Genomic DNA, 22,304 nt, shown 5'->3' with positions numbered 1-22,304 from the left:
TCTTAAGCTTCCGCGTTCTCGGGGAGAAATACCGCCGCGTGATTGGCTGCTCCGCCTGTCAATCAAAAATCTCGGCCTCTGATTGGCTGAGTGGACGCTTTGTTTATTAGTGAGAAAGCCACACAAAGCGGATCAGATTTCTTTTGTTTTAATTATTATTTTTTTATTTTTAATGTTATTTTTTAATATATATTTACTACTATATATACTATATATATAATTCACTTCTCTTTATTCTACTTAATTCGGATTAAATACCTTTCCTTAAGGGTCGAACATTCACAACTCAGTCCACTACGTCAACCACTAAGCTCATTTCTTTCAATTAATTAATTAATTATTTAATAAATTTTTAATATTCACAAAATGTGCTGCATAAATATTCACCATCATATAAAACTGGACTTGACACAATATATAATATTATAATGACGCCTTTATTCGTCTTTACGTCTACACATGTGCGGTACGTTTACATTTTTAGCATTTAGCGGACGCTTTATTTATACAGTCTGAGCAATTGAGGGTTAAGGGCCTTGCTCAAGGGCCCAATGGTGGCAACCCGGCAGCGGTGGGGCTTGAACCTATGACCTTTTGATTACCAGTCCAGTACCTTAACCGCTAGGCTACAATTGCTCAACAGTCTGCATATCTTAGCATGTTTGGACGCTTGGACGCCCTTGGAGAGGACAGGGTTAAGGGCCACACTCAAGGGCTCAACAGTGGCAACCTGGCAGTGATGGGGTTTGAACCAATGACCTTTTGATTACTAATCCAGTACCTTAATCCCTAGGCTATAACTGCCCAACAATACCATTAAAAAAACTGCATATCTTAGCTTGTTTGGACTCTTGGGCGCCCTTGGAGCGGACAGGGTTAAGGGCCACGCTCAACGGTGGCAACCTGGCAGTGGTGGGGTCTGAACCGGCAACCTTCTGCTTACTAGTTCAGTACCTTAACCGCTAGGCTACAACTGCCCAACAGTATAATAAATAACCCAAAAAACTGCATATCTTAGCTTGTTGGGACACATCCAGTCAAAATTGTATGCGTCTCCAGGGTGTTACTGTGTGCTTTGCGCCTATTGAAAAGCCGTGATAGGCTCCAGGTCACCCCCCTGTGGTGCTGCACAGCTCGAGCATCCCGGGTATAAACTTACCCTCTGTTCACCACCCATGTGATGTTCCCCATGGTCCGTCTGTGTTACCCGTACGTGTACATCGAAAAGTGTAAATAAATAAGTGTTGAATTTATGTCATGCATTCTATGAAAGCTCTGGTTCCACCGTGTCCCTGACCTGGATGGATAAAGTAAACATGGGAAGGATGACCTGGGTTCAACCCTTGCATAAGGACAACCACACCTTCACGTCTTTATAGTCCAGACAATCCATCAACTTGTACATTCCAGTCAGGAGTCTGAGGTCTCCAGGACCACTTTAACTCCCCGATGCATGAGGGTAAACAGGGGGTAAACCGGCTCTGTGAAGTGGGCGTGGAACGTGTATATGTGTATCAGCGTGCTCGGGTTCACGGAGACCGTGTAGAACGACAAAACGCCGGCCGGCCAATCCAGATACACCGCGATCTTCTCGAAATAGATGTCCTCCGGCGCCTTGTCGAAGGTGAACTGCGGGCCGTTGTGCATCGCCGTGTAGGTGTACAGGGAGCAGCGCAGGCTCCAGGAGTTCTTGTTGTGACCGGCCAGGCACACGTTGGCCTCTCCGATCCGGCCGATCCCTTCGTACGTGACTCCCAGGTTGATCCCGAAGACGCTCCCGCCCCACTGCACCTCCCAGTAATGTCGACCGGATAAAGCCTCCCGGCACATAACCTGCCTCCAGCTCTGAAACCTGTCGGGGTGGTCGGGGTACGGCGTGTCCTCCAGGCTCCAGACCACCGCCGTGTCTCGGTCGTACAGACTGAGGGATCGATGCGCCGTGTTGGGGTTCAGTGTGAGCCGACACTTGTCTGCAGAAATAAGAGGTTAATGATTTTAGACGTTGCCATTTTCCGTTCCTACCAAATCTTATGTACAAGAGCTACCATACTGTGAGGGTAGAGGCTGACACTTGCTTCATCTAGATCCTCTAGATGTCTTATAAGTGTTCAGGATTGACTACAACTGGTGACTTCTCTGGTGTCCAGTATACACTTAAAAATACACTACCCTGCTATCTCCGGGATTCAAGCCCCGGACACTATCAGGCATTTTGGCAACTGCGCAGTTGGTCAGTGCGCTCTCAGTGCCGGTCCCAAGCCCAGGTAAAAAAAAAAAACGAGCAGAAATAGGGGTCCGTCCAGTCGAAGGAGCTTGTTTGGAAGCGGCCATGGAGCAGAAAATGGTTAAGGGCTCGAACTCCCAACCTTTCAGTTGATAGCCCAAAGCTCTACCCACTAGGCTCCCACTGTCCCTGTTTGCCATCATTGTTCAGACCTCTGCCCCAAAACCCCTGCACCTGAACTCACCCAAAGCACCTAAAGTCAGTCCTTAGAAGAGGTGTCCTCATACTTTTGACCATACTTACATTTCTGTAAGCTTGTCCTCTTCCGGATCACTCCAATGTCCGCTCTAAACAGAATCATAGAAAGGTCACTGTTAGCTTATCAGGAACGAGGATTTAATACACAATAATAAACACGTCGTGAAGTAAATGACTGGCACGGTGGCATCGGCGGTAACGTCTACTGACGGGATGGTGGTAACAGTAGTCGTTAGATAGTCGTGCTAAGGTGGCGGAGAGGTAAAATGCGCCAGCCCTTGGCCGTTCGGGTGCCTCTCTACGCAGGCATGATTGCCTATGTTTGACGATCGGGTCAAGGTGGCCCGACAGCCAACCAATTGAAAGAGGCATTTGTTTCGTTTTGTGTGGGATTCCATCACAAATATTAGGTTGTGACATGGTCTCTGGATGTCTTACAAAGGATTAGTAATAAAAGGTCGCTGGTTCAAGCCCCACCACTGTCAGGTTGCCACTGTTGGGCTCTTGAGCAAGCCTCAATCCTCAATAGTGTGGATAGTATCATTTACATTTACACTTACATTTTCAGCATTTGGCAGATGCTTTTATCCAAAGCGACTTACACAATGAGCTGAACGCGATGAGCAATTGAGGGTTAAGGGCCTTGCTCAGGGACCCAATGGTGGCAACTTGGTGGTGGCAGGGCTTGAACCGGCAACCTTCTGTTTGCTAGTCCAGTACCTTAACCACTGAGCTATCACTGGCCCAGTATCCAGTCATAGTTGGATGTCACTTTGTAGGGCAGTTGCAGTCTAGCGGTTAAGGGACTGGACTAGTAAGTAAAAGGTCGCAGGTTCAAGCCCCACCACTGCCAGGTTGCCACTGTGGGTGCAGCCAACCTAAACACACCATTGGCTTAGAGGCCTTACTGGGGCCTGCAGTTTGGGGTGCACAGGGACAGGGTGGTGTTAATATTTGGGACACGAAGTCAGGGGATGCTGTCAGACAGGTTTAGATTTCCCAAGCAGCAGGTGAGGAGCTGTTCTTACTTCAGCTCCTCCAGTCTGTAATCCGTGGTTTCCAGTATGGACACGATCATCTTCACGCCCTTTTCTCCAGGCTGGTTCTGACTCAGATCGAGTTCTCTGAGCTGAGAGGAGTCCGACTTGAGAGCCGACGCCAGAAACGAACACGCCTTCTCGGTCAGGAGACACCCGCACAACCTGGAGGGAATACCAGAAAACGTCAACACGTTGATCAGTTGCAGGTTTTTCAGTGTAAACACGTTTGAAATTTGATCCCTGACATTGGGATGGGGGCGTGTTCCCCCTGTGTTCCATAAGCGGACACTGAGGAACATGAGGACACCGATGATGGTAGCATGTGTCCAACATTCGGAATGCTTGGAACACTGGGAACATTCAGAATACTTAGAATACTGGAAACATTTGGAATTTTGGGAATACTGGGAACATTTGGAATTTAGGGAACACTGGGAACATTCTGAATTTTGGGAACATTGGGAAAATTTGAAATACTGACAACACTGGGAACATTCGGAATGCTTGAAACACTGGGAATATCCGGAATGCTGGGAACACTGGGAACATTTGGAATGCTGGGAACACTGGGAACATTTGGAATTTAGGGAACACTGGGAACATTCTGAATTTGGGAACACTGGGAAAATTTGGAATACTGATAACACTGGGACCATTCGGAATGCTTGGAACACTGGGAACCTTTGGAATTTTGGGAACACGGGGAATATTTAGAATACTGAGATCACTGTGAACAGTCGGAAATTTGGGAACACTTGGAACATTCAGAATGCTGGTAACATTCTGAATTTTTGGATTGCTGGGAACATTTAGAATATTGGGAACACTGGTAACATTCTGAATACTGAGAACACTGGGAACATTTGGAATGCTTGGAACACTGGGAACATTCGGAATGCTGGGAACAGTAGTAAGTAATCATGTCTAGGAGACATGAGAGTTTGCTTACTTGAGAGTCTGGAGTTTGCAGTGTGGACTCTTGAGCCCTTGAGCCAGCAGCTCTACTCCAGCATCTTGCAGATCGTTGTTGCTCAGGTCCAGTTCTTTCAGGTGGGACATCCTGGAGCTGAAGGCGCTTGCTAGGACCTTACAGCTCAGCCTGGTCAGATTACACTCGTTCAGCCTGGTGAGAAAGAACAAATATTTCTGAGTACACTGCCACAAACGAGAAAAGGAACTCAAAGAGTACAAAGAGTAACTTACAGAGCTCTCCGAGAGGCGAGAACCAGCGGCATCATTCGTCGCAGCCCCTCGTCTGACTTCAGATATCTCCTCAGATCAAATTCGATCAGCTCCTCAGCCGACATGAGCAGGAGGTAGACGAGGGCCGAGCACTCTGTGGGACTGAGCTGATGGTCCACCCGGGTCGACACGTAGCTGTCGATCTCCTCCACCAACGAGGTGTCGTTCATCTCGTTCAGGCAGTGCAGCAGGTTGATGGTCCTCTCGGGCGAGATCTTCTTCCTTACCTCCTTCCTGATGAAGCGTATCGTTTTCTCAAACCCTCCTGTCGGGACGAGTTGCGGGAAGATCGTGCTCAAAAGGAGCTGATTGGACTGCAAGGAGATACCCAGAAGGAAGCGTAGGAAGAGATCCAAGTGTCCCGTTTGGCTCCGCAAACTCTTCTTGATGGCCAGTTTGTGCAGATCGGATAAGCCGTTTTTCACCTGCCATTTAATTTTCTTGACTACGTCTTGCCCAAGGACGTTCTTCCTCTTCGTGCTGTACGAGTAAAAGACGTACACGGCGGCGAGGAACTCCTGGATGCTCAAATGCACGAAGCTGAAAGCCTTGGACCTGAACAACGTCTTCTCCTTCCTGAAAACCTCAGTGAACATCCCGGAGTAAACGGATGCCGCTTCCACGTCAATGCCGCACTCTTGCAGATCTTTCTCGAAGAATATGAACTTCTCCCTCGTGAGGTTCTTGTACGCCAGCTCCGCCAGCTTCAGGATCTCCCACGAATGATCAGCGCCTTTCTCCGGGCTTCCATGGTACCTTCTTGGGTACTTTTGAAGTTTGAGGTCCGTCTGGTACAGCATGAAGTTAGTGTACATCCCAGTGAGAGTCATCGGGACGTCCTCGTTCTCCTGTTTCTGAGAGACGTCATCGTTGTCTATCATTTGTTCGAGGACGGTCGCGGATATCCAACAGAAGACCGGAATGTGGCACATGATGTAGAGGCTCTTGGACCTCCGGATGTGTGAGATGACCTTGTCGGCTCGTTTTCGATCGCTGATTCTCTTCCTGAAGTATTCCTCCTTCTGATCGTCTCCAAAACCCCGAACCTCCGTCACGAGCTGCACGAACTTACTGGGTATCTGATGGGCGGCGGCCGGTCTGGAGGTTATCCAAATGCGGGTGCTTGGGAGCAAGTTTCCGGCAATGATGTTGACCAAGAGCAGGTAGACCGTTGACACCTCGGTCGCGTCACATATCATTTTATTACTCGCTAAGTTCAGGGCGAGGCAGCTCTCGTCCAGGCCATCGAAGACGAACATGACGTTACAAGCATCCAGCTCGTCCATGTCCTCGACCCTCAAGTCCAACACGTGGTAGAAGTAACAGAGTAGCGTGAACAAGCTGTACCGCTCTTCCATAATAGGGTTCAAGTCTCTAAAAGGCATCAGGAAGACAAAGTCAAGATCCTCGTTGGTTTTCCCTTCAGCCCATTCAAGAGCGAACTTCTGCACGGACACCGTCTTCCCTACTCCTGCGATCCCCAAGGTCAACACCGTCCGCCGATTCTGAGAGTCCACGCCGAAGATCTTGTTGAACTTCACCGGAGTATCCTCGCTGATGACCCTCGACATAGCTTCAATCTGCCAGATTTCATGTTCCTGGCTTATGCCTCCGGTGTGCCCTTCGACGATGTAGAGCTCCGTGTAGATGTCGTTCAGCGCCATGCTGCAGCCTCCCTCCGAGGTCCCTTCGTAGACCTTGGCACAGCGCTTTTTGGTGCAGGACTTGAGCTCATTGCGGACGTTGTGGTGTCTTCTTGCCTCTGCAATGCAACACATCAAGGACTCACAGTTTATATAAGCTTTTAAGCTCTGACACTTTCTTCTCCTGCATCGTTGCACCTAGAACTACAAAATCTAGTCGTGTCCGGTTACCCGACTGATGTTCCGAGACACCCTGAAAGCATGCAGTAGGGTTGAGGTCCCTGAGCAGGTAACTGGAGTTCCTCCACACCCGACTCATCAGATCTAGACCTTAAAGACCTCTCTTTGTGAGAACCTCCCTCAGAATCATTGCCTCCAAAAAGGGGGCCTCCTTAAGTCTAAGTATTTTCCCTTGAGCCATTAATATTAGGACACCGGAATTTCCCTAAGCAAGAAACTTTCACTTCTCTGTTGTTCTAGCAGCACATAGCGGAATTGGCTGCCAGTTGCTGGTCTCAGCTGTTTTTGGTTCCTAAATACTCCCAGTATGACCAGAACCATTTTTGAATCTGCAGCTAATTCTACATGGGCCGTTTGGGTGGGTCAATGGCTGGGTCCATTAGTGAGTATTGCGTTTACCCACCATTGGAATGCCATCACTTCCACTTTCCTGAATTCTTGAACATCTAGACGTGGATCATGGATGGTGTATTTGAATACTTGTGCCACTCGAGAGTTCTAGTCACCATACATCTCCCCAATGAGCACAGATGGGTCACAATGGGGGCACGGTCAAAGAACATTGAATTAGTGATGCACTCATATAGTCATGGTAGGAAATCTTACCTCCACAAACACCGGAACCCTTTCCTAAGATCGGAAAAGAAAAAGACGTTAAGCATTGTTGTTGGGTTCACTTACAAATCAAGGGCACTTTAATAGGAACGACTGGAGCCCAACTGTTCCTTTGTACACTGTTCTGTTCTCATGTACTGGCCTCTTTTAGGGACATCCACCCACCCCACCCAGCGCTCCTTGTAAATTTCTGACAGTTTCGGACACACTTTCCACATCCATTTCCAAGTTAGCATCGAGTTCTGAGAAGCCAAACATCATATAGGCAGCTGGGGTGCTTTAAATGGGGTGCAGGGGGTCAACAAAGTGTACAGAGCAACAGATGGGCAACCTTGGTAAAGTGTATCAAATATCTGTGAGTAATAAACAAGGTAAACTGTTTAGCCTTCCTGTTTACTGGGGTACAAATACACAGGGAGACATGAAAGTACCGGTTTCTCCAGTGCTGGTGTTGAAGTTAAAGGTAACTGGAGCCGAAAAGGTGCTGCTGACCAGCGAGGGAGCATTTACTATCCCTCTGGTTGCGGCTCGGAAGGAGCTCCGGAATGTCGTAGATTCTGTAAAAGAAAAACCAAATGCATCTGTGAGGCGGCTGCACTATTAAATAACAACAACAATAATAACTACAAATAGTTCCAGGACTTCAGGTTTGGCCCCCAGAATATGAATAGAGATGGGTTATGAAAACAGATAGGTTCAGAAAACATGTGGGTTACGAAAATAGGTGGGTTCAGAAAACGAATAAGTTACGAACAGCAGTGGGTTATAAAAATGGGTGGGTTATGAAAACAGGTGGTTTATGAATAAAGGTGGGTTATGAAAATGAGTGGGATATGAATAGAGGTGGGTTCCGGGACTTCAGGTTCTGCCCCCAGAACATGAATAGAAGTGGGTTATGAAAATGGGTGGGATACAAATAGAGGTGTGTTATGAATAGAGGTGGGTTACAAATAGAGGTTGTTTATGGGTTATGAAATTAGGTGGGTTTGAATAGCGATGGGTGATGAAAAGAGGTTGAATACAAACAGAGGTGTGTTATGAAAACGAGTGGGTTATGCAAATGGGTTATGGTAAGTTATGAAAACGAGTGGGATAAAAATAGAGGTGGTTTGTGGGTTATGAAATTAGGTGGGTTACAAATAGAGATGGGTCATAAAACAGATTAAATACGAATAGAGGTGTGTTATGAAAACGGATGGGTTACGAAAACAGGTGGGTTATGCAAATGGATGGAATATGAAAACAGGTGGGTTATGAAAACAGGTGAGTTACAGGTAGAGGTGGGTTATGAAAATGGGTGGGTTACGAAAACAGGTGGTTTATAAATAGAGGTGGGTTATGAAAACTGGTTGAATATGAATAGAGGTGTGTTATAAAAACGGGTTGGTTATGAAAATGTGTGGGATATGAAAACAGGTGGGCTGATCAAAAGACGGCTTGTAAGGTCAGGCACTCGTTTTTATAACCCACCTCTGTTCATAACTTACCCGTTTTCAAAACACACCTCTATTCGTAACCCATCTGTTTTCGTAACCCACCCGTTTTCATAACACACATAAAGCTATGACTTTATGGTGCAGGTCATTAACACAATGGACAGTAGACGTGGTCTTAAAGCAGCTATACAGAGTCCAGGACCGACAGACCATAAAACTGTGGGCAAGGAAAGAGTCCCTTAGAGGTAAAGGAAGAAACCTCGAGAGGAACCAGACTCAGCCTGGACCTCCATCCTTCTTAAGTGGCAACAACAGTAAAAATGGGCCAAACCCAACATATTATGGTTTTAGCTGATCGTTTTGGCCTGGTAAGGGTCCAGAATATTTGGTCTCACCTTAAATACAAACCGTTTGAAACTATAAATGCTGAAAGGGAAAAAACAACAGACTTAAGAGCATTAAAAGCTTGATGTTTTGCCTAGTTGAGCCGAACTCAGCAATTGGAGGCGTCTACAAACTTTTGTCCACGCAGGAAAGTGTAATACAAACAAACAAACAGAGGTTCCTACCTGTTCTGCCGTCGGTCTCGGAGATCTCCTCCATTCTGCTGCGAACATCTCCAAAATCTGCTCCCACATCAGACGTGAACCTTCACACTGCCGATGTTTACACACGTGAGGCCCAGCGCCGGCCGAGAGCGACCGAGTGCAAAGTGTACACTGGGCGTGTCGAAGACTTCCTTACACTCACGGCATTGCGAAACATCCTGTGAGGCGTGTGGTGAGGGGAGAGGAAGGAACTGTGGTAACTTCCAGCAAAGAAGTGTCTCGTAAACCTCAGAGCTCTGACCACACCTTCCCTCGTCTGACATAACAGAAGATGAAAGCTCAGCAAGTTCCTCCTTACAGATGATCACGGCAAGCGCCTCAACACCGAGAAGACCACCAAGTACATGGAGCCAGGCCAGATACAAGCCAGATGCTGAGGTGGCGCCGGATCACAGGGGTGCTCTGCGATCGCCGTATGCCCAATTGTCTTAGGGATCGTCGTACGGCCCTCTAAAACACGAGCAAGTCCTCCATGGCATGGAGATGCGGATGCTCAGGTGGAGCCTGGGGCCAACATGAATGTTCGGAAATGTCCGGGCATCACCCCCATCCAAGGGAAGATGAGAGAGGTGGGGCTGGACCCCCAAGGAGACAGCCAAAGATACAATGGCTGGACCATACCAATGCAGACATGAAGATCGTCAACGTGGCCTCCGAATACACCCTAGACCATGCCGAATGGAGAAGACTGCACATTTTCCACACCGTCTTAACTTCTTCTGATTCTGGGTTGTACGGTGCTGGCGTGGCTTCGCTCGTCCGTCATCGGCTTGCACGTCTTAGATTAGAAGGGGAAGTGTGAAGTGTTTCATCACCCACCAACGGCAGGACCGAGCACAGTCCGACGCCGCCACGGAGTTTAATCGACACTTTTTTGGGCTTCGATTTCAAATCAAAATGAGGATTCTTCTCATCTTCGGTCTCGGCCTGATCTCAGGTAAGGAGATGCTTCTAAAAAGGTATCCTCCTGGGTTCTGTAGTGCTTTGCTTGACGTCACTTTGATTGTGATCCTACAGCTGGAACCGCTGGTGTGCCAATCAAAGTAACCGGATCCGCAGGGAGCTCGGTCCAGATCAGATGCCCCTACGAAGCCGGTAGTGAGATTCAAAGGAAGAGTCTGTTGAGAGGTGACTACCCTCCTCTGTTTATCAGAGAAGCTCCTGTCCAAGATCAGAGGTTCTCTCTGTACGACGACACAAGATCCAGAGTCTTCACCGTCACCATCGCTGATCTGAGACCGGACGATGCAGGAACATACTGGTGTGTGGTCGGGAAAATATTCCATAATAGTTTCAAGGAGTTTCGGCTACAGGTTGAAACAGGTGAGTGTCATCGAGTGGGGAACTACTTACTTACTTACCCTGACGAAACTAGTCCCAGTAAATATTAAGACCTAGAAATTTAGAACCTCTTTCCATCCTTCAGCTTATCCTGACAGAGGAACTGTGCCACCTCCTACGACCCGCACATCAGCGCCTGCAGGAACCACACCTACAACCACAGGTAGGTCCTTTTCACCTGACCTCTTGTCCCTAACAAGGACGGATTAAGGATAGTCTGGGCCCCTTTATTTTTCTGTTATGAATGATTTGTATTGTATCAATTCATCTGCCAGGCTCATGTTCAGATCTGAAGGATATGCTGCAGCGAGTGAGTTAGCCTTTAAAGTGAGCTCACTGTTGGACATATTGTCAGGCATGAAAAGAACATCAAATAGCTCAGTTAAGTGTGTGTATGCATTCAAACTGCTTGAAATTGCTTGTCTTAAATTTAAATAATTGCAAAATTGCTAAATTAATTTGTGTCTCTGCGCTTAAGAGAAATTGAACATAATAATTTTGAAACAATACAAATTCAGAAACATTAAGTAAGGGCCTGAATCGCATATTTGCAACAAAACGTCTGTTATGAGATATGGTAGCTTGCCTGGCAATTTGTAGGTCCCTAGAAAGTCAAGGAGCCATGGTAAACCACTTCTATGGAAGTCAAGGGCCCCATAGCAGGGGCCCTCGTGATCAAGGGCCCTCTAATGGTATGCCCTGCTCTTCTCTAGGGCCCCCTGGTAGGGGCTCTCATAACCAGGGCCCTCTAAAAATATGCCTCCCTCTTTCCTAGAACCCCTAATAGCCAGAAGTCGAAGTCAGAGCAGTGCTACAACGCCTCATCCATTTTCATAAGGGGCCCAAAAGCTTGGCTAGGGCCCCCAAAAGCATGGCTAGGGCCCAAAAGCATGGCTAGGGGCCCCAAAAGCATGGCTAGGGCCCCCAAGAGGCCCTGGGGTCAAAGTCCCTAATAGCCAGAGGATCCTTAAAATGGAGGGCCCTCGGAAATAAAAATATATTGTATCATAAATGTTGATAGGCATCGCAAAATGTTTTGGGCCAGGGCCCCCCCCGGGGCCCCCTGACCTCAAGGGCCCCTGGGCGCTGGCCCCACTGGCCCGGTCAGTAATCCAGCCATGGTCCCTAACGTATCCGTCAATCTGTTTATCAGGGTAAAGTGGATACTCCGTCCGGGTGAGCACCAGCCTATCAAGAGACCTGAGGGTGCCATATGGCTTTGTTTTGTATGACTTTTTGGCTGCTCCCTTGTATTTATTCGGGGTCGGCACCGCAGATCTGGTCCGCATGCCAGACTTGGCACTGTTTGCACCTCCCAAGGTTCCCAAGGCTCCCAAAGCTCCCTAGGCTGTCATGTATACAGTATAATACAGCAGACACAATAGGTTGGCTGCCCAGGATCACATTAACTCATGAAGGGTGTTGTTCTTCCACACAGGTCACTACCTATCCAACGCCCACCCGCTGGCAGAAGAATTCTGTCTCGCCAACTAAATCCGCCCCTACAGGTAGGTCCCAAATTTTTCCGGCTCACACGATGTGATGCTCAATGATTATCAATGAATAAGCAATTTCGCAGTCAAGAACGCCAACGGGCGCAGTGGTAACGTTCATATCGACAAGATCAAGCGCTATTACCAAGCTACGATTGAGAAGGGTCTCGGTCTGGACAGTGGCTATATAAGGATGTAAAGCCTGGACGCTGAAGAAAGAGGAAGACTGCTAAAGATGCTGAAGATGGTCACCACTGAACGAGTGGCCCACATGACCAAATTCCTAAAGGAGATGTAGCGTTGATGAGTTCCCTCACGCAAACAACTATGATAGATCTCAAACCCTTGTGTGTACGGGACCAGACTTGGTCTCCACTTCACTTCAGCAGCACATTCTACAGTGTTTGAAACTCTACCTCCCAAATATAAGGTTTCAATCTTCTATGTTCCACCAAGATCTCCAGAACTTCTCCTGGAGTGCCTCATGTTATGATCCTTCAGCGCCACCTTGATACGACACACCAGCCTCGCAGTTCTTCTCTCGATGTGACCGGTAATACAAAGTCTAGACAATTCCAGATTCTCTGGTGTCTGGATACAGAGCACCAAAAGCCGTCACTGTCCCAATCATTACGGACTGCATTGAGCTATAATGAAGCTACACTCAGTTATTATTAACGCTCTTAATTTGTTCTACTTTCAGAAAATGATCCTACGCTTCAACGTCCAACACAGACCAAACGGACTCCATCTACCAGAACCTGGACCAACACCAGAGTCCGAACCCTGCACGTCACCACGTTATTTTAATGTTTGGTGTTTTTACACGTGTGTTTTTTTCCTCCTAGACGTCAAAAATAAATCTTACCTTACTAGTCTGACCATCATCTGCACCTCAGACACCGATACTGGGAACATCTGCGTCACAAATGTCCTCAAACGGGTCACAGAAAGGACACAACGATCTGAATTATTTATTCAATTCTGAGTCCTGGTCTTGTACACTAGGTGGCAGCAGATAGCTTTTGGTTGCAGACCAGGATGGGTATGATGATCGTGGAGGTGGACAAAATATCGGAAACCTAACAAGTATAGCGCCAATGTTTTTCTCTTAAACAGCTTCTTATTTCGTTCTGAATAGTCTTAAAGAAGTGCTGAATGGGTAAAATGTTGGGACATTATTCCATTGATTGATTATTGATGATAATAATAACAATAATAATCAATAAAGTACTAATAATAAAACATAATAAAGTATGTACCATGATATTACTCCGGATTACAGGAATACAAATGGAACAATTCGAGCTTGGACCTTGGTAATTTGTCCTCTACTTACATTAGTATTTGGGCGTCGCCACAGCAGATCTGGTCCTCATACGTCGCACGCCCTTCCTGATGCAACCTTCTCATTTCTGGGCTTGGGACGTCCCAAAGGCTAGACCACTTTAGCCACCACTTCCCCCTGTCATCAGCTATTTTTATTAGCGTTTGTGCTACAGCTTTACTCCCACACACTTCACACTTGCTGAGCATTTAGTCAAAAGGGGAAGTGAGACATTTCTCACGGACAGCAGTACAGAGCGCAGTCCTAGTCCTAAAAAACACAACGTTTTATACCTTTACTTCAAATCAGGATGTGGATTCTTCTCACCTTCTGTCTGATCTCAGGTAAGGAAATGCATCATCAGTACTAGCGGTAGAGTGTAGAAAGTGTTAGTGCCGGGTGGAACGCGTCATATGTTTTAGCCTTCCTTATTTATGCTGGTTTGAGCAACAAAATGTGAAGAGTTTCCATCTCTGAGCTGAGAGATTGTCAGAGCTAGGAACTCGTCCAAGGACTCGATAGATGTGTGTTAAACAGTCTGACTGCCTGGGGTACAAAAGACTTTCTCAGCCTGTCTGTAGAGCAGGACAGAGACAGCAGTCCATCACTGAATACACTCCTCTGTCTGGTGATGGTGCTGTTCAGAGGGTGCTGTGTATTGTCCATATTTGATAGGAGTGTTTTTAGAGTTCTTTCCTCAGCCACCTGCATGAAAGTGTCGAGCTCTGTGCCAATCACAGAGCCAGCTTTCCTTACCAGCCTGTCCAGTCGTGTGGCTCTTTCTTCTTCATGCTGCCTCCCCAACACACCACAGCATAGAAAAGAACACTGGAGACGACAGACTGGTAGAACATCAGCAGGAGTTTTTTTTTTTTTTACAGATTTTGAAGGACCCAAGCCTCCTCAAAAAGTAGAGACGGCTCTGTCCTTTCTTGTAAATTGTGGCTGTGTTATCTGTCCAGTCCAGTTTATCATCATTGTAGGTCCTGACCACCTCAACGTCAGCCCCCTCAATTGTGATAGGTCGAAGATGGGGCTTGTGCCTCCGGAAGTCCACCACCATCTCTTTAGTTATGGAGGTGTTCAGCTGTAGATGGTTTGACGTGCACCATGACACAAAGTTATCCACCAGGCACCTGTACTCCTCCTCCTGCCCCCCGCCCCAATACACCCCACAATTGCAGTGTCGTCTGAGAACCTCTGCATGTGGCATGACTCGGAGTTGTACTTAAAGTCGGAGGTGTACAGGGTAAACAAGACAGGGGAAAGTACAGTCCCTTGTGGTGCACCAGTGCTACTGACTAATATATCTGAAAAGCAGTCCTTTGGCCTGACACACTGTGGTCTCTCTGTGAGGTAGTCTACGATCCAGGTCACCAGGAATGAGTCCACCCCCAACTTTGACAGTTTGTCTCCCAATAGGAGTGGCTGGATCGTGTTGAACGCACTGGAAAAATGGAAGAACATAATTCTCACCGCTCCGCTTCCCTTGTCGAGGTGAGAGTAGGCTCTATGTAGCATATAGAGGATGGCATCCTCTACCCCCACCTTCTCTCGGTAGGCAAACTGCAGTGGGTCCAGTGCATGATGGACCTGCGGTCTGAGGTGGTGGAGTAGCAGTCGCTCAAACGTCTTCATGATGTGCAACGTCAGGGCGACTGGTCTGAAGTCGTTTGGCACGCTGGGGTGTGCTTTCTTGGGGACTGGGACGACATATGATGTTTTCCACAGTGTGGGAACTTTCCCCAAAGGTCTCTCTGTGTTCATACTGCTTACTGAGCTACAGTAAACTGTCGAGCGTCTTTCCTGCCCCAACATGACCTGAGCGAGCTCTATAAAAGCAGAGAAACTCCGGTGTCCATGACAGAGCCCTGACCTCAGCCCTACTCCACAGTTCTGGAACGAACCGGAACATCAAACCGGAACATCGACTGATCAATCAGCACCCGGCCACAAATTCCCACACACTTCCATACTGAGGTCTTGTGAGAGGTTTGGTTAGGAACTAGGCATCACTAGGATTACTGAGAGTGTCACACAAAAAAGTTCTATCAGGTTTCTATAGAACTTTGCTTGACGTCATTATGATTTTTATTCCACAGCTGGAACTGCTGCTGAAATATATGTAACTGGATTCATCGGCGGCTCAGTCCAGATCAGATGCCCCTACGAAGCCGGATATGAATATTCCACAAAGTATCTGTGCAGAGGTAAATGTTATACGCTGTTGATTAAAGACATTCCTGTTGATTCCAACTTTGCTAAAGATCAGAGGTTCTCTCTGTATGATGACACAAGATCCAGAGTCTTCATCGTCATCATCACTGATCTGAGACCAACCGATAGAGGAATGTACTGGTGTGCGGTAGAGAAAGCATTTGGTGATGCGTACACGGAGGTTCAGCTACGAGTTATAACAGGTGAGTGGGGGATAAATAAAAAATTTTAAGGTGTAAATAATAATGAGAAAAATCTGGGTGACCACCGCCCGCATCGAGTGTGGAAGTAAGCAGAACTACTTACCCTGCCGAACCTAGTGCCAGTCTTCCACAGATACGATCATTTCTTCCCATCCCTCAGCTCATCCTGACAGAGGAACCGCGCCACCCCCTGAACCCGTCACCACGACCCGTACATCAGCGCCTGAAACCACAGAAACCACACCTACAACCACAGGTGGGTCATTTTCACCTGACGACACGATAGGTTGGCTGCCAAAGATCACGGTTAACTCTGGTTTTCCTCTCACACAGGTCATGACCAATCCACCGTCCACCCGCTGAATTATTCCTTCTGTTCTGAGTCCTGGTCTCGTCTTGTACATTAGGTGGCAGCAGATAGCTTTTGGTTGCAGACCAGGATGAGTCTGACGAGCGCGGAGGTGGACAAAATATCGGAAACCTGCATGCATCACTATGACATTACTAGGACGTAATAAGTACAGCGTCAGTGTTTTGCCTCTTTCTTCATTCTGAATGCTCTTATAGAAGTGCTAAATAGGTCAGATGGGGGCACATTCTTTAAAAAAAGATATGATGATATTGATGATGATAATAATAAAACATAATAAAGTGGAACCATGATATGATATTGTTCCTTCCATTCTGAGTCCTGGTCTCATCTTGTACACTAGGTGGCAGCAGGTAGCTTTTGGTTGCAGACCAGGATGGGTCTGGATTAGGGTTAGGGTTTCGCTTCTTCGTTAGTCCCGAATGCTCCTAAAGAAGTACTTAATGGGTTAAACTTTTGCCAACCCCCCCCCAACAAAATGTTGACAAAAACAGGCCAATTTTAACTTTGTTGAAATACAGTGTATCACAAAAGTGAGTACACCCCTCACATTTCTGCAAATATTTCATTATATCTTTTCATGGGACAACACTATAGACATGAAACTTGGATATAACTTAGAGTAGTCAGTGTACAGCTTGTATAGCAGTGTAGATTTACTGTCTTCTGAAAATAACTCAACACACAGCCATTAATGTCTAAATAGCTGCAACATAAGTGAGTACACCCCACAGTGAACATGTCCAAATTGTGCCCAAATGTGTCGTTGTCCCTCCCTGGTGTCATGTGTCAAGGTCCCAAGTGTAAATGGGGAGCAGGGCTGTTAAATTTGGTGTTTTGGGTACAATTCTCTCATACTGGCCACTGGATATTCAACATGGCACCTCATGGCAAAGAACTCTCTGAGGATGTGAGAAATAGAATTGTTGCTCTCCACAAAGATGGCCTGGGCTATAAGAAGATTGCTAACACCCTGAAACTGAGCTACAGCATGGTGGCCAAGGTCATACAGAGGTTTTCCAGGACAGGTTCCACTCGGAACAGGCTTCGCCAGGGTCGACCAAAGAAGTTGAGTCCACGTGTTCGGTGTCATATCCAGAGGTTGGCTTTAAAAAATAGACACATGAGTGCTGCCAGCATTGCTGCAGAGATTGAAAACGTGGGAGGTCAGCCTGTCAGTGCTCAGACCATACGCCGCACACTGCATCGACTCGGTCTGCATGGTCGTCATCCCAGAAGGAAGCTGACGCACAAGAAAGCCCGCAAACAGTTTGCTGAAGACAAGCAGTCCAAGAACATGGATTACTGGAATGCCCTGTGGTCTGACGAGACCAAGATAAACTTGTTTGGCTCAGATGGTGTCCAGCATGTGTGGCGGCGCCCTGGTGAGAAGTACCAAGACAACTGTATCTTGCCTACAGTCGAGCATGGTGGTGGTAGCATCATGGTCTTGGGCTGCATGAGTGTTGCTGGCACTGGGGAGCTGCAGTTCATTGAGGGAAACATGAATTCCAACATGTACTGTGACATTCTGAAACAGAGCATGATCCCCTCCCTTCAAAAACTGGGCCTCATGGCAGTTTTCCAACAGGATAACGACCCCGAACACAACCTCCAAGATGACAACTGCCTTGCTGAGGAAGCTGAAGGTAAAGGTGATGGACTAAACCCAATTGAGCACCTGTGGCACATCCTCAAGTGGAAGGTGGAGGAGTTCAAGGTGTCTAACATCCACCAGCTCCGTGATGTCATCATGGAGGAGTGGAAGAGGATTCCAGTAGCAACCTGTGCAGCTCTGGTGAATTCCATGCCCAGGAGGGTTAAGGCAGTGCTGGATAATAATGGTGGTCACACAAAATATTGACACTTTGGGCACAATTTGGACATGTTCACTGTGGGGTGTACTCACTTATGTTGCAGCTATTTAGACATTAATGGCTGTGTGTTGAGTTATTTTCAGAAGACAGTAAATCTACACTGCTATACAAGTTGTACACTGACTACTCTAAGTTATATCCAAGTTTTATTTCTATAGTGTTGTCCCATGAAAAGATATAATAAAATATTTGCAGAAATGTGAGGGGTGTACTCACTTTTGTGATACACTGTAACTTCAAAGATCATGAATGTTCCTTTCACCTTCATATGTCATTTCTGTTGTACTTGACTTTATCAAACCACTTTTTGACATCACTGAACTGCTCCTTCAATCAGTCTGCTATTTAAAAAATATAAAAATAAAATAAAATTTTCAAACACTTTGCAAAAAAGATAACAAAGTTCAATCTGTGCCAATTTGTGAGAGTTCAAGTCTTATCACTGTGTTGGTGCCTGTTTTTCTTTTTTATCCCTGTCAAATACCTCTCCGTTCTGTACATCTAGACCAGGAGTGTCCACACTTTCCTGGCTTGAGATCTACTGTTTCAGTCTACAGGTCATCATGATCTACTGTTTACGGTCCCCTCATCATTTTTCAAAAAAAAGCTTTGAAGCTGTTTAAAATGCGCTTCAGTTCCTGATGATTTGTTCTGAATGGTGTCGGTCAGGTTTATCTGGACAGGAGCTGCTGATGCTCAAGCAGTTTTTCAGGTGTTCATCAGTAAGGATGGACCCATATTCACACGTCATTATTTTCATGTGGGAAAAGGCTGTTCCAAATTGTCCAGCAGAGGCCCTCGACTTCATATAAATGTCAGATTGTAGGTTAAAACTTCTCCCTCAGAAAACGTTCTAGATCAGCGCTGCTTTATGCAGGATGAGGCGTAGTCATGGTAACAAACCACACATGAAACAATCAGTGGCCACATTTCCTATCAGTCAGGCTGAGCTGTTTGAATGAGGAACGATCTACCAGCGTGTACAGAGCTCCTCGGATCTAGACTCTCTGTCAGAATGAATCCTGACACCTGAAAATACGGTTTGTTTATCGACCACCGTAAAAAAAATTCCGACGTTAAAACATTGGTTCCGCGCTTAATTTCAGTCAGACGTGCCCCCCTGCCATGCTTCTGCGCCCCCCAAGGGGCTCATTCCAAAGTAAATCGTATGAAATATTGATGATAATAATAATAATAATAATATGAATTAATAAAGTACTAATAATCAAACAATCCTTAAATGTACCGATGAATGTAGTAATAAGCAGAGGTGACCACATTCATTTCTTCTCACGTCTGGGCTTGGGACCTCCCAACGGCCAGACTTTCTCTTGGACCGGTCACTTTACTCTCCCACACTTTGCACATGCGCTCGCTTGGTGGTTAACGTGTCTTACCAACTCAGAAGAGGAAGTGTGACATGTTTCAGTACCCACTAACAGCAGAACACATCGCAGTGCCAGAGACGGACTGACCGACGGTGACGGAGTCTGGACTCAATAAACTCATTATTTCGAAGGAAGATGACGATTCTTCTCACCTTCACCTTCTGGCTGGTCTCAGGTAAGGAGATGCATCTATAGATGATCACTAGTGAGTGTTCTGGGTGTGGGAACCAGCCTAGTTTCAGGATTAACCCTGCTGGTAATACTGGTAATGGCGGAGCATTTGATGTTCTTGTGAGGTTGAGAGGTTGAGGGATCTATTAGGTTCCTAGTAGTTCAGGTGTTGAATGCTCTAGATCTCATAAGCTTAAAGACCTGAGGGACTCTGATCAGGAGCAGATGGTTATGGCCGGACCATGGGGTGAAGCATCTCCCAAACAGCAAGGGGGAGAGGTCTGAGAAAGGACGTGCCACCAACCGTCGAGAGATTGTTGGGCGGCCAAGACTCTTGAAGGCTGTGAGAGAATCTACTGTGACTCTTCTGTGTACAGATCACATAGTGCCCGTGCCCACCTTACAGGTGGTATGTCCATTTTCTGATTGATTGGGGATAAACTGGGACAGACCCCATGTGCTTTTCCAAACTACTGTATGTCCAATCAAGTTCCAGACATGTCTCAAGGGTCATTAAAGCAAACAGGATTCACCTGACCACAATTTAAAGGGTCTGGAGCCTCTCTTCTTTGGATCAGCCCACAAACTTTCAGGATGTTCCTTACATGGTTCCTCTGGTTTCTTGAATATAATCACTATTTTATCCTACAGCTGGAACCTCTGCGCTAATCACAGTAACTGAATCCAGCGGGCACTCAGTCCAGATCAGATGCCCCTACGAAGCCGGATACGAAGACTACAAGAAGTATCTGTGCCGAGGCGACTGTCCAGTCATGAGCAGTGGAGACATTCCGGTTGAATCTGGGTCTCCTCCTGAAGATTGGAGGTTCTCTCTGAAGGATGACACAGGATCCAGAGTCTTCACCATCACCATCGCTGATCTGAGAGCAGACGATGGAGGAATGTACTGGTGCGGGGTAGAAAGAAGTGGCTACGATATTTACACAGAGGTTCTCCTGCAGGTCCGAACAGGTGAGTGTTGGAACAAGGGAAACTATCCATGGTTCGAGTCCCCGGTGGTTGAAAATGCTAGCAGCGTCATGCAGCTTCACTCACACACATCTCAAACATGCACTCGCTAAGTGGTCAGAAGAGGAAGTGAGAAGAGTGGCCTAATCTCAGATAAGCAAATGCACCCAAAGATAACCACCAATACCAGCGGTAGAGTCTAGACAGCGTGAGCATTCCGGCTAGGCCTATTTACAGAATAAGGCTAGTGCTAAGGTGTTTAGCCTCCCTCGTTTATGCTGGTTTGAGACATGACTCAAAGAGTTTCCATGTCGGCACAGGAGCTCTGATGTCTGACCGGCTTGGATCCGAGCTAAGAACTCGTAAAAGAACCATCCTTTTTGGTCACCCCAGACCTTGCGCATTAGCCAAGTGTTGCACGCTGATAGTCACAAAGAACCCTGGTTCTTAAACCGGTTCTGAACCGACTCACGTTTCCACCACAGGACACGTTTTTAGAGTGGGCTTGATGGTTAGAACCAACCAGGGTAGTCGCGAGAAGCTCCAGCGTCCTGCACAGAGCCAATCGACCGCTCTGGGATGAAGCGGAACAGTGTCCTGCACAGAGCCCTGAGCTCAGCCCCACTCTGGGATGAACCAGAACTGAAAAGGTTCGAGTCTCAGCCTTGCTGTCGTCCAGCAGGACGCCCACACAGACGCTGACCAGCCCGTCCAGGGGAGGGGGGACTGTACGGGACTGTAGGGATGCTCGCTGGTTGATGGTTCCACAACTATCCCTTTTCCACCGACGCCGATCCAGCTCCGTTCCGGTTCGCGAACTTGCATCAAAGCACTGGGTGGGTAATCCAGAGGTTGCTGGTTCCAGCCCCACCACTGCCAGGTTGCCACTGTTGGACCCCTGAGCAGAACCTTTAAGCCTCAGCTGCATCGCAATGATTAGAATGTAATTATTTCAATTTCCACCCCTCAGGTGACCCTAAGAAAACAACCGTGTCACTTCCTGCACCCTCCACCACGCCTCCTTCTGTCCGCACATCAGCACCGGCTACGTCCACTCTAGGAAGCACAGGTAGGTCGTTCTCGCCTGAACACTTTTCAATTACGTGTCCGCCGTGTCGTTCATCACGTACAGTACCTGTTTTAATTTTAGCTCCTGCGAGGAACGATGGCGCCCTGACCGGCGCTCCTTCATCCTCGGGTATGTATGGTATAACCTCGGCACAGAATGAAAACCATCAGCCTGCCAGTCGAACCACGCTGCTAGGCACCGCGGCTTAGCGAGCACCGACGGCTTCCCGAGAACGAACGAGCTAGACAGGGTTGAGGGCCTTGCTCAGGGGCCCAACGGTGGGCGCATAGCACAGCCTGGATTCCAACCAGCCCAAAGCGATGCCCACTGGGCTCCCACTGTCCACTGATGCTGATGTCCCGGTTCATCCCAGAGCTGTTCACTGGGGCTGAGGTGATTTTAGGTGGTTGCTAGGTTGTTGCTAAGGTAATTTAGGTAGTTGCAAGAAACTCCAAAGTGATTTCTTGCAACTACCCGGGTTATCATAACAACTGCTTAGCAACAACCTAGCAACCACCTGAAATATGCTTTTACTTGCCAAGAACATATAAAATGTTGAGCATGTTTACGACT

The 22,304-nt window shown here is 47.2% G+C and overlaps 2 protein-coding genes across 2 annotated transcripts; one reads left to right on the top strand and one right to left on the bottom strand.

The window, feature by feature from the left end:
* Positions 1–418: 418 nt before the first annotated feature.
* On the bottom strand, positions 419–10,072 carry LOC134328504 (NLR family CARD domain-containing protein 3-like). Its single transcript, XM_063009595.1, has 10 exons — positions 10,043–10,072; positions 9,373–9,562; positions 9,268–9,324; positions 7,694–7,819; positions 7,254–7,277; positions 4,726–6,526; positions 4,472–4,645; positions 3,511–3,684; positions 2,528–2,571; positions 419–1,970 (listed from the first exon to the last, which is right to left on the bottom strand). The coding sequence occupies exons 1-10, from the start codon at positions 10,070–10,072 to the stop codon at positions 1,411–1,413; spliced, it is 3,180 nt and encodes a 1,059-aa protein (XP_062865665.1). The 3' UTR covers positions 419–1,410.
* A 45-nt stretch (positions 10,073–10,117) lies between these two features.
* LOC134329478 (CMRF35-like molecule 3) lies at positions 10,118–13,308 on the top strand. The gene is made up of 5 exons (XM_063010768.1): positions 10,118–10,243; positions 10,324–10,629; positions 10,733–10,810; positions 12,086–12,155; positions 12,844–13,308. The coding sequence occupies exons 1-4, from the start codon at positions 10,204–10,206 to the stop codon at positions 12,139–12,141; spliced, it is 480 nt and encodes a 159-aa protein (XP_062866838.1). The 5' UTR covers positions 10,118–10,203; the 3' UTR covers positions 12,142–12,155; positions 12,844–13,308.
* Positions 13,309–22,304: the final 8,996 nt, after the last annotated feature.

This window comes from Trichomycterus rosablanca, chromosome 15 (genome assembly GCF_030014385.1).
Source record: "Trichomycterus rosablanca isolate fTriRos1 chromosome 15, fTriRos1.hap1, whole genome shotgun sequence".
In the NCBI taxonomy this organism is placed as follows: domain Eukaryota; kingdom Metazoa; phylum Chordata; class Actinopteri; order Siluriformes; family Trichomycteridae; genus Trichomycterus; species Trichomycterus rosablanca.
The sequence above is the reverse complement of the archived record's forward strand: the minus strand, read 5'-3'. Positions and strand labels throughout refer to the sequence as shown.

What these genes read in the sequence shown, in the direction of transcription:
- LOC134329478 (XM_063010768.1), top strand. Translation starts at nt 10,204, where the DNA reads ATGAGGATTCTTCTCATCTTCGGTCTCGGCCTGATCTCAG. An exon ending in CGGTCTCGGCCTGATCTCAG is followed by an intron (nt 10,244 to 10,323) that starts GTAAGGAGATGC and finishes GTGATCCTACAG; the next exon opens with CTGGAACCGCTGGTGTGCCA. An exon ending in TCGGCTACAGGTTGAAACAG is followed by an intron (nt 10,630 to 10,732) that starts GTGAGTGTCATC and finishes TCCATCCTTCAG; the next exon opens with CTTATCCTGACAGAGGAACT.
- LOC134328504 (XM_063009595.1), bottom strand. Translation starts at nt 10,072, where the DNA reads ATGACGGACGAGCGAAGCCACGCCAGCACC. An exon ending in CACCAGCACTGGAGAAACCG is followed by an intron (nt 7,278 to 7,693) that starts GTACTTTCATGT and finishes TTCCGATCTTAG; the next exon opens with GAAAGGGTTCCGGTGTTTGT. An exon ending in GGGTTCCGGTGTTTGTGGAG is followed by an intron (nt 6,527 to 7,253) that starts GTAAGATTTCCT and finishes GTTGCATTGCAG; the next exon opens with AGGCAAGAAGACACCACAAC.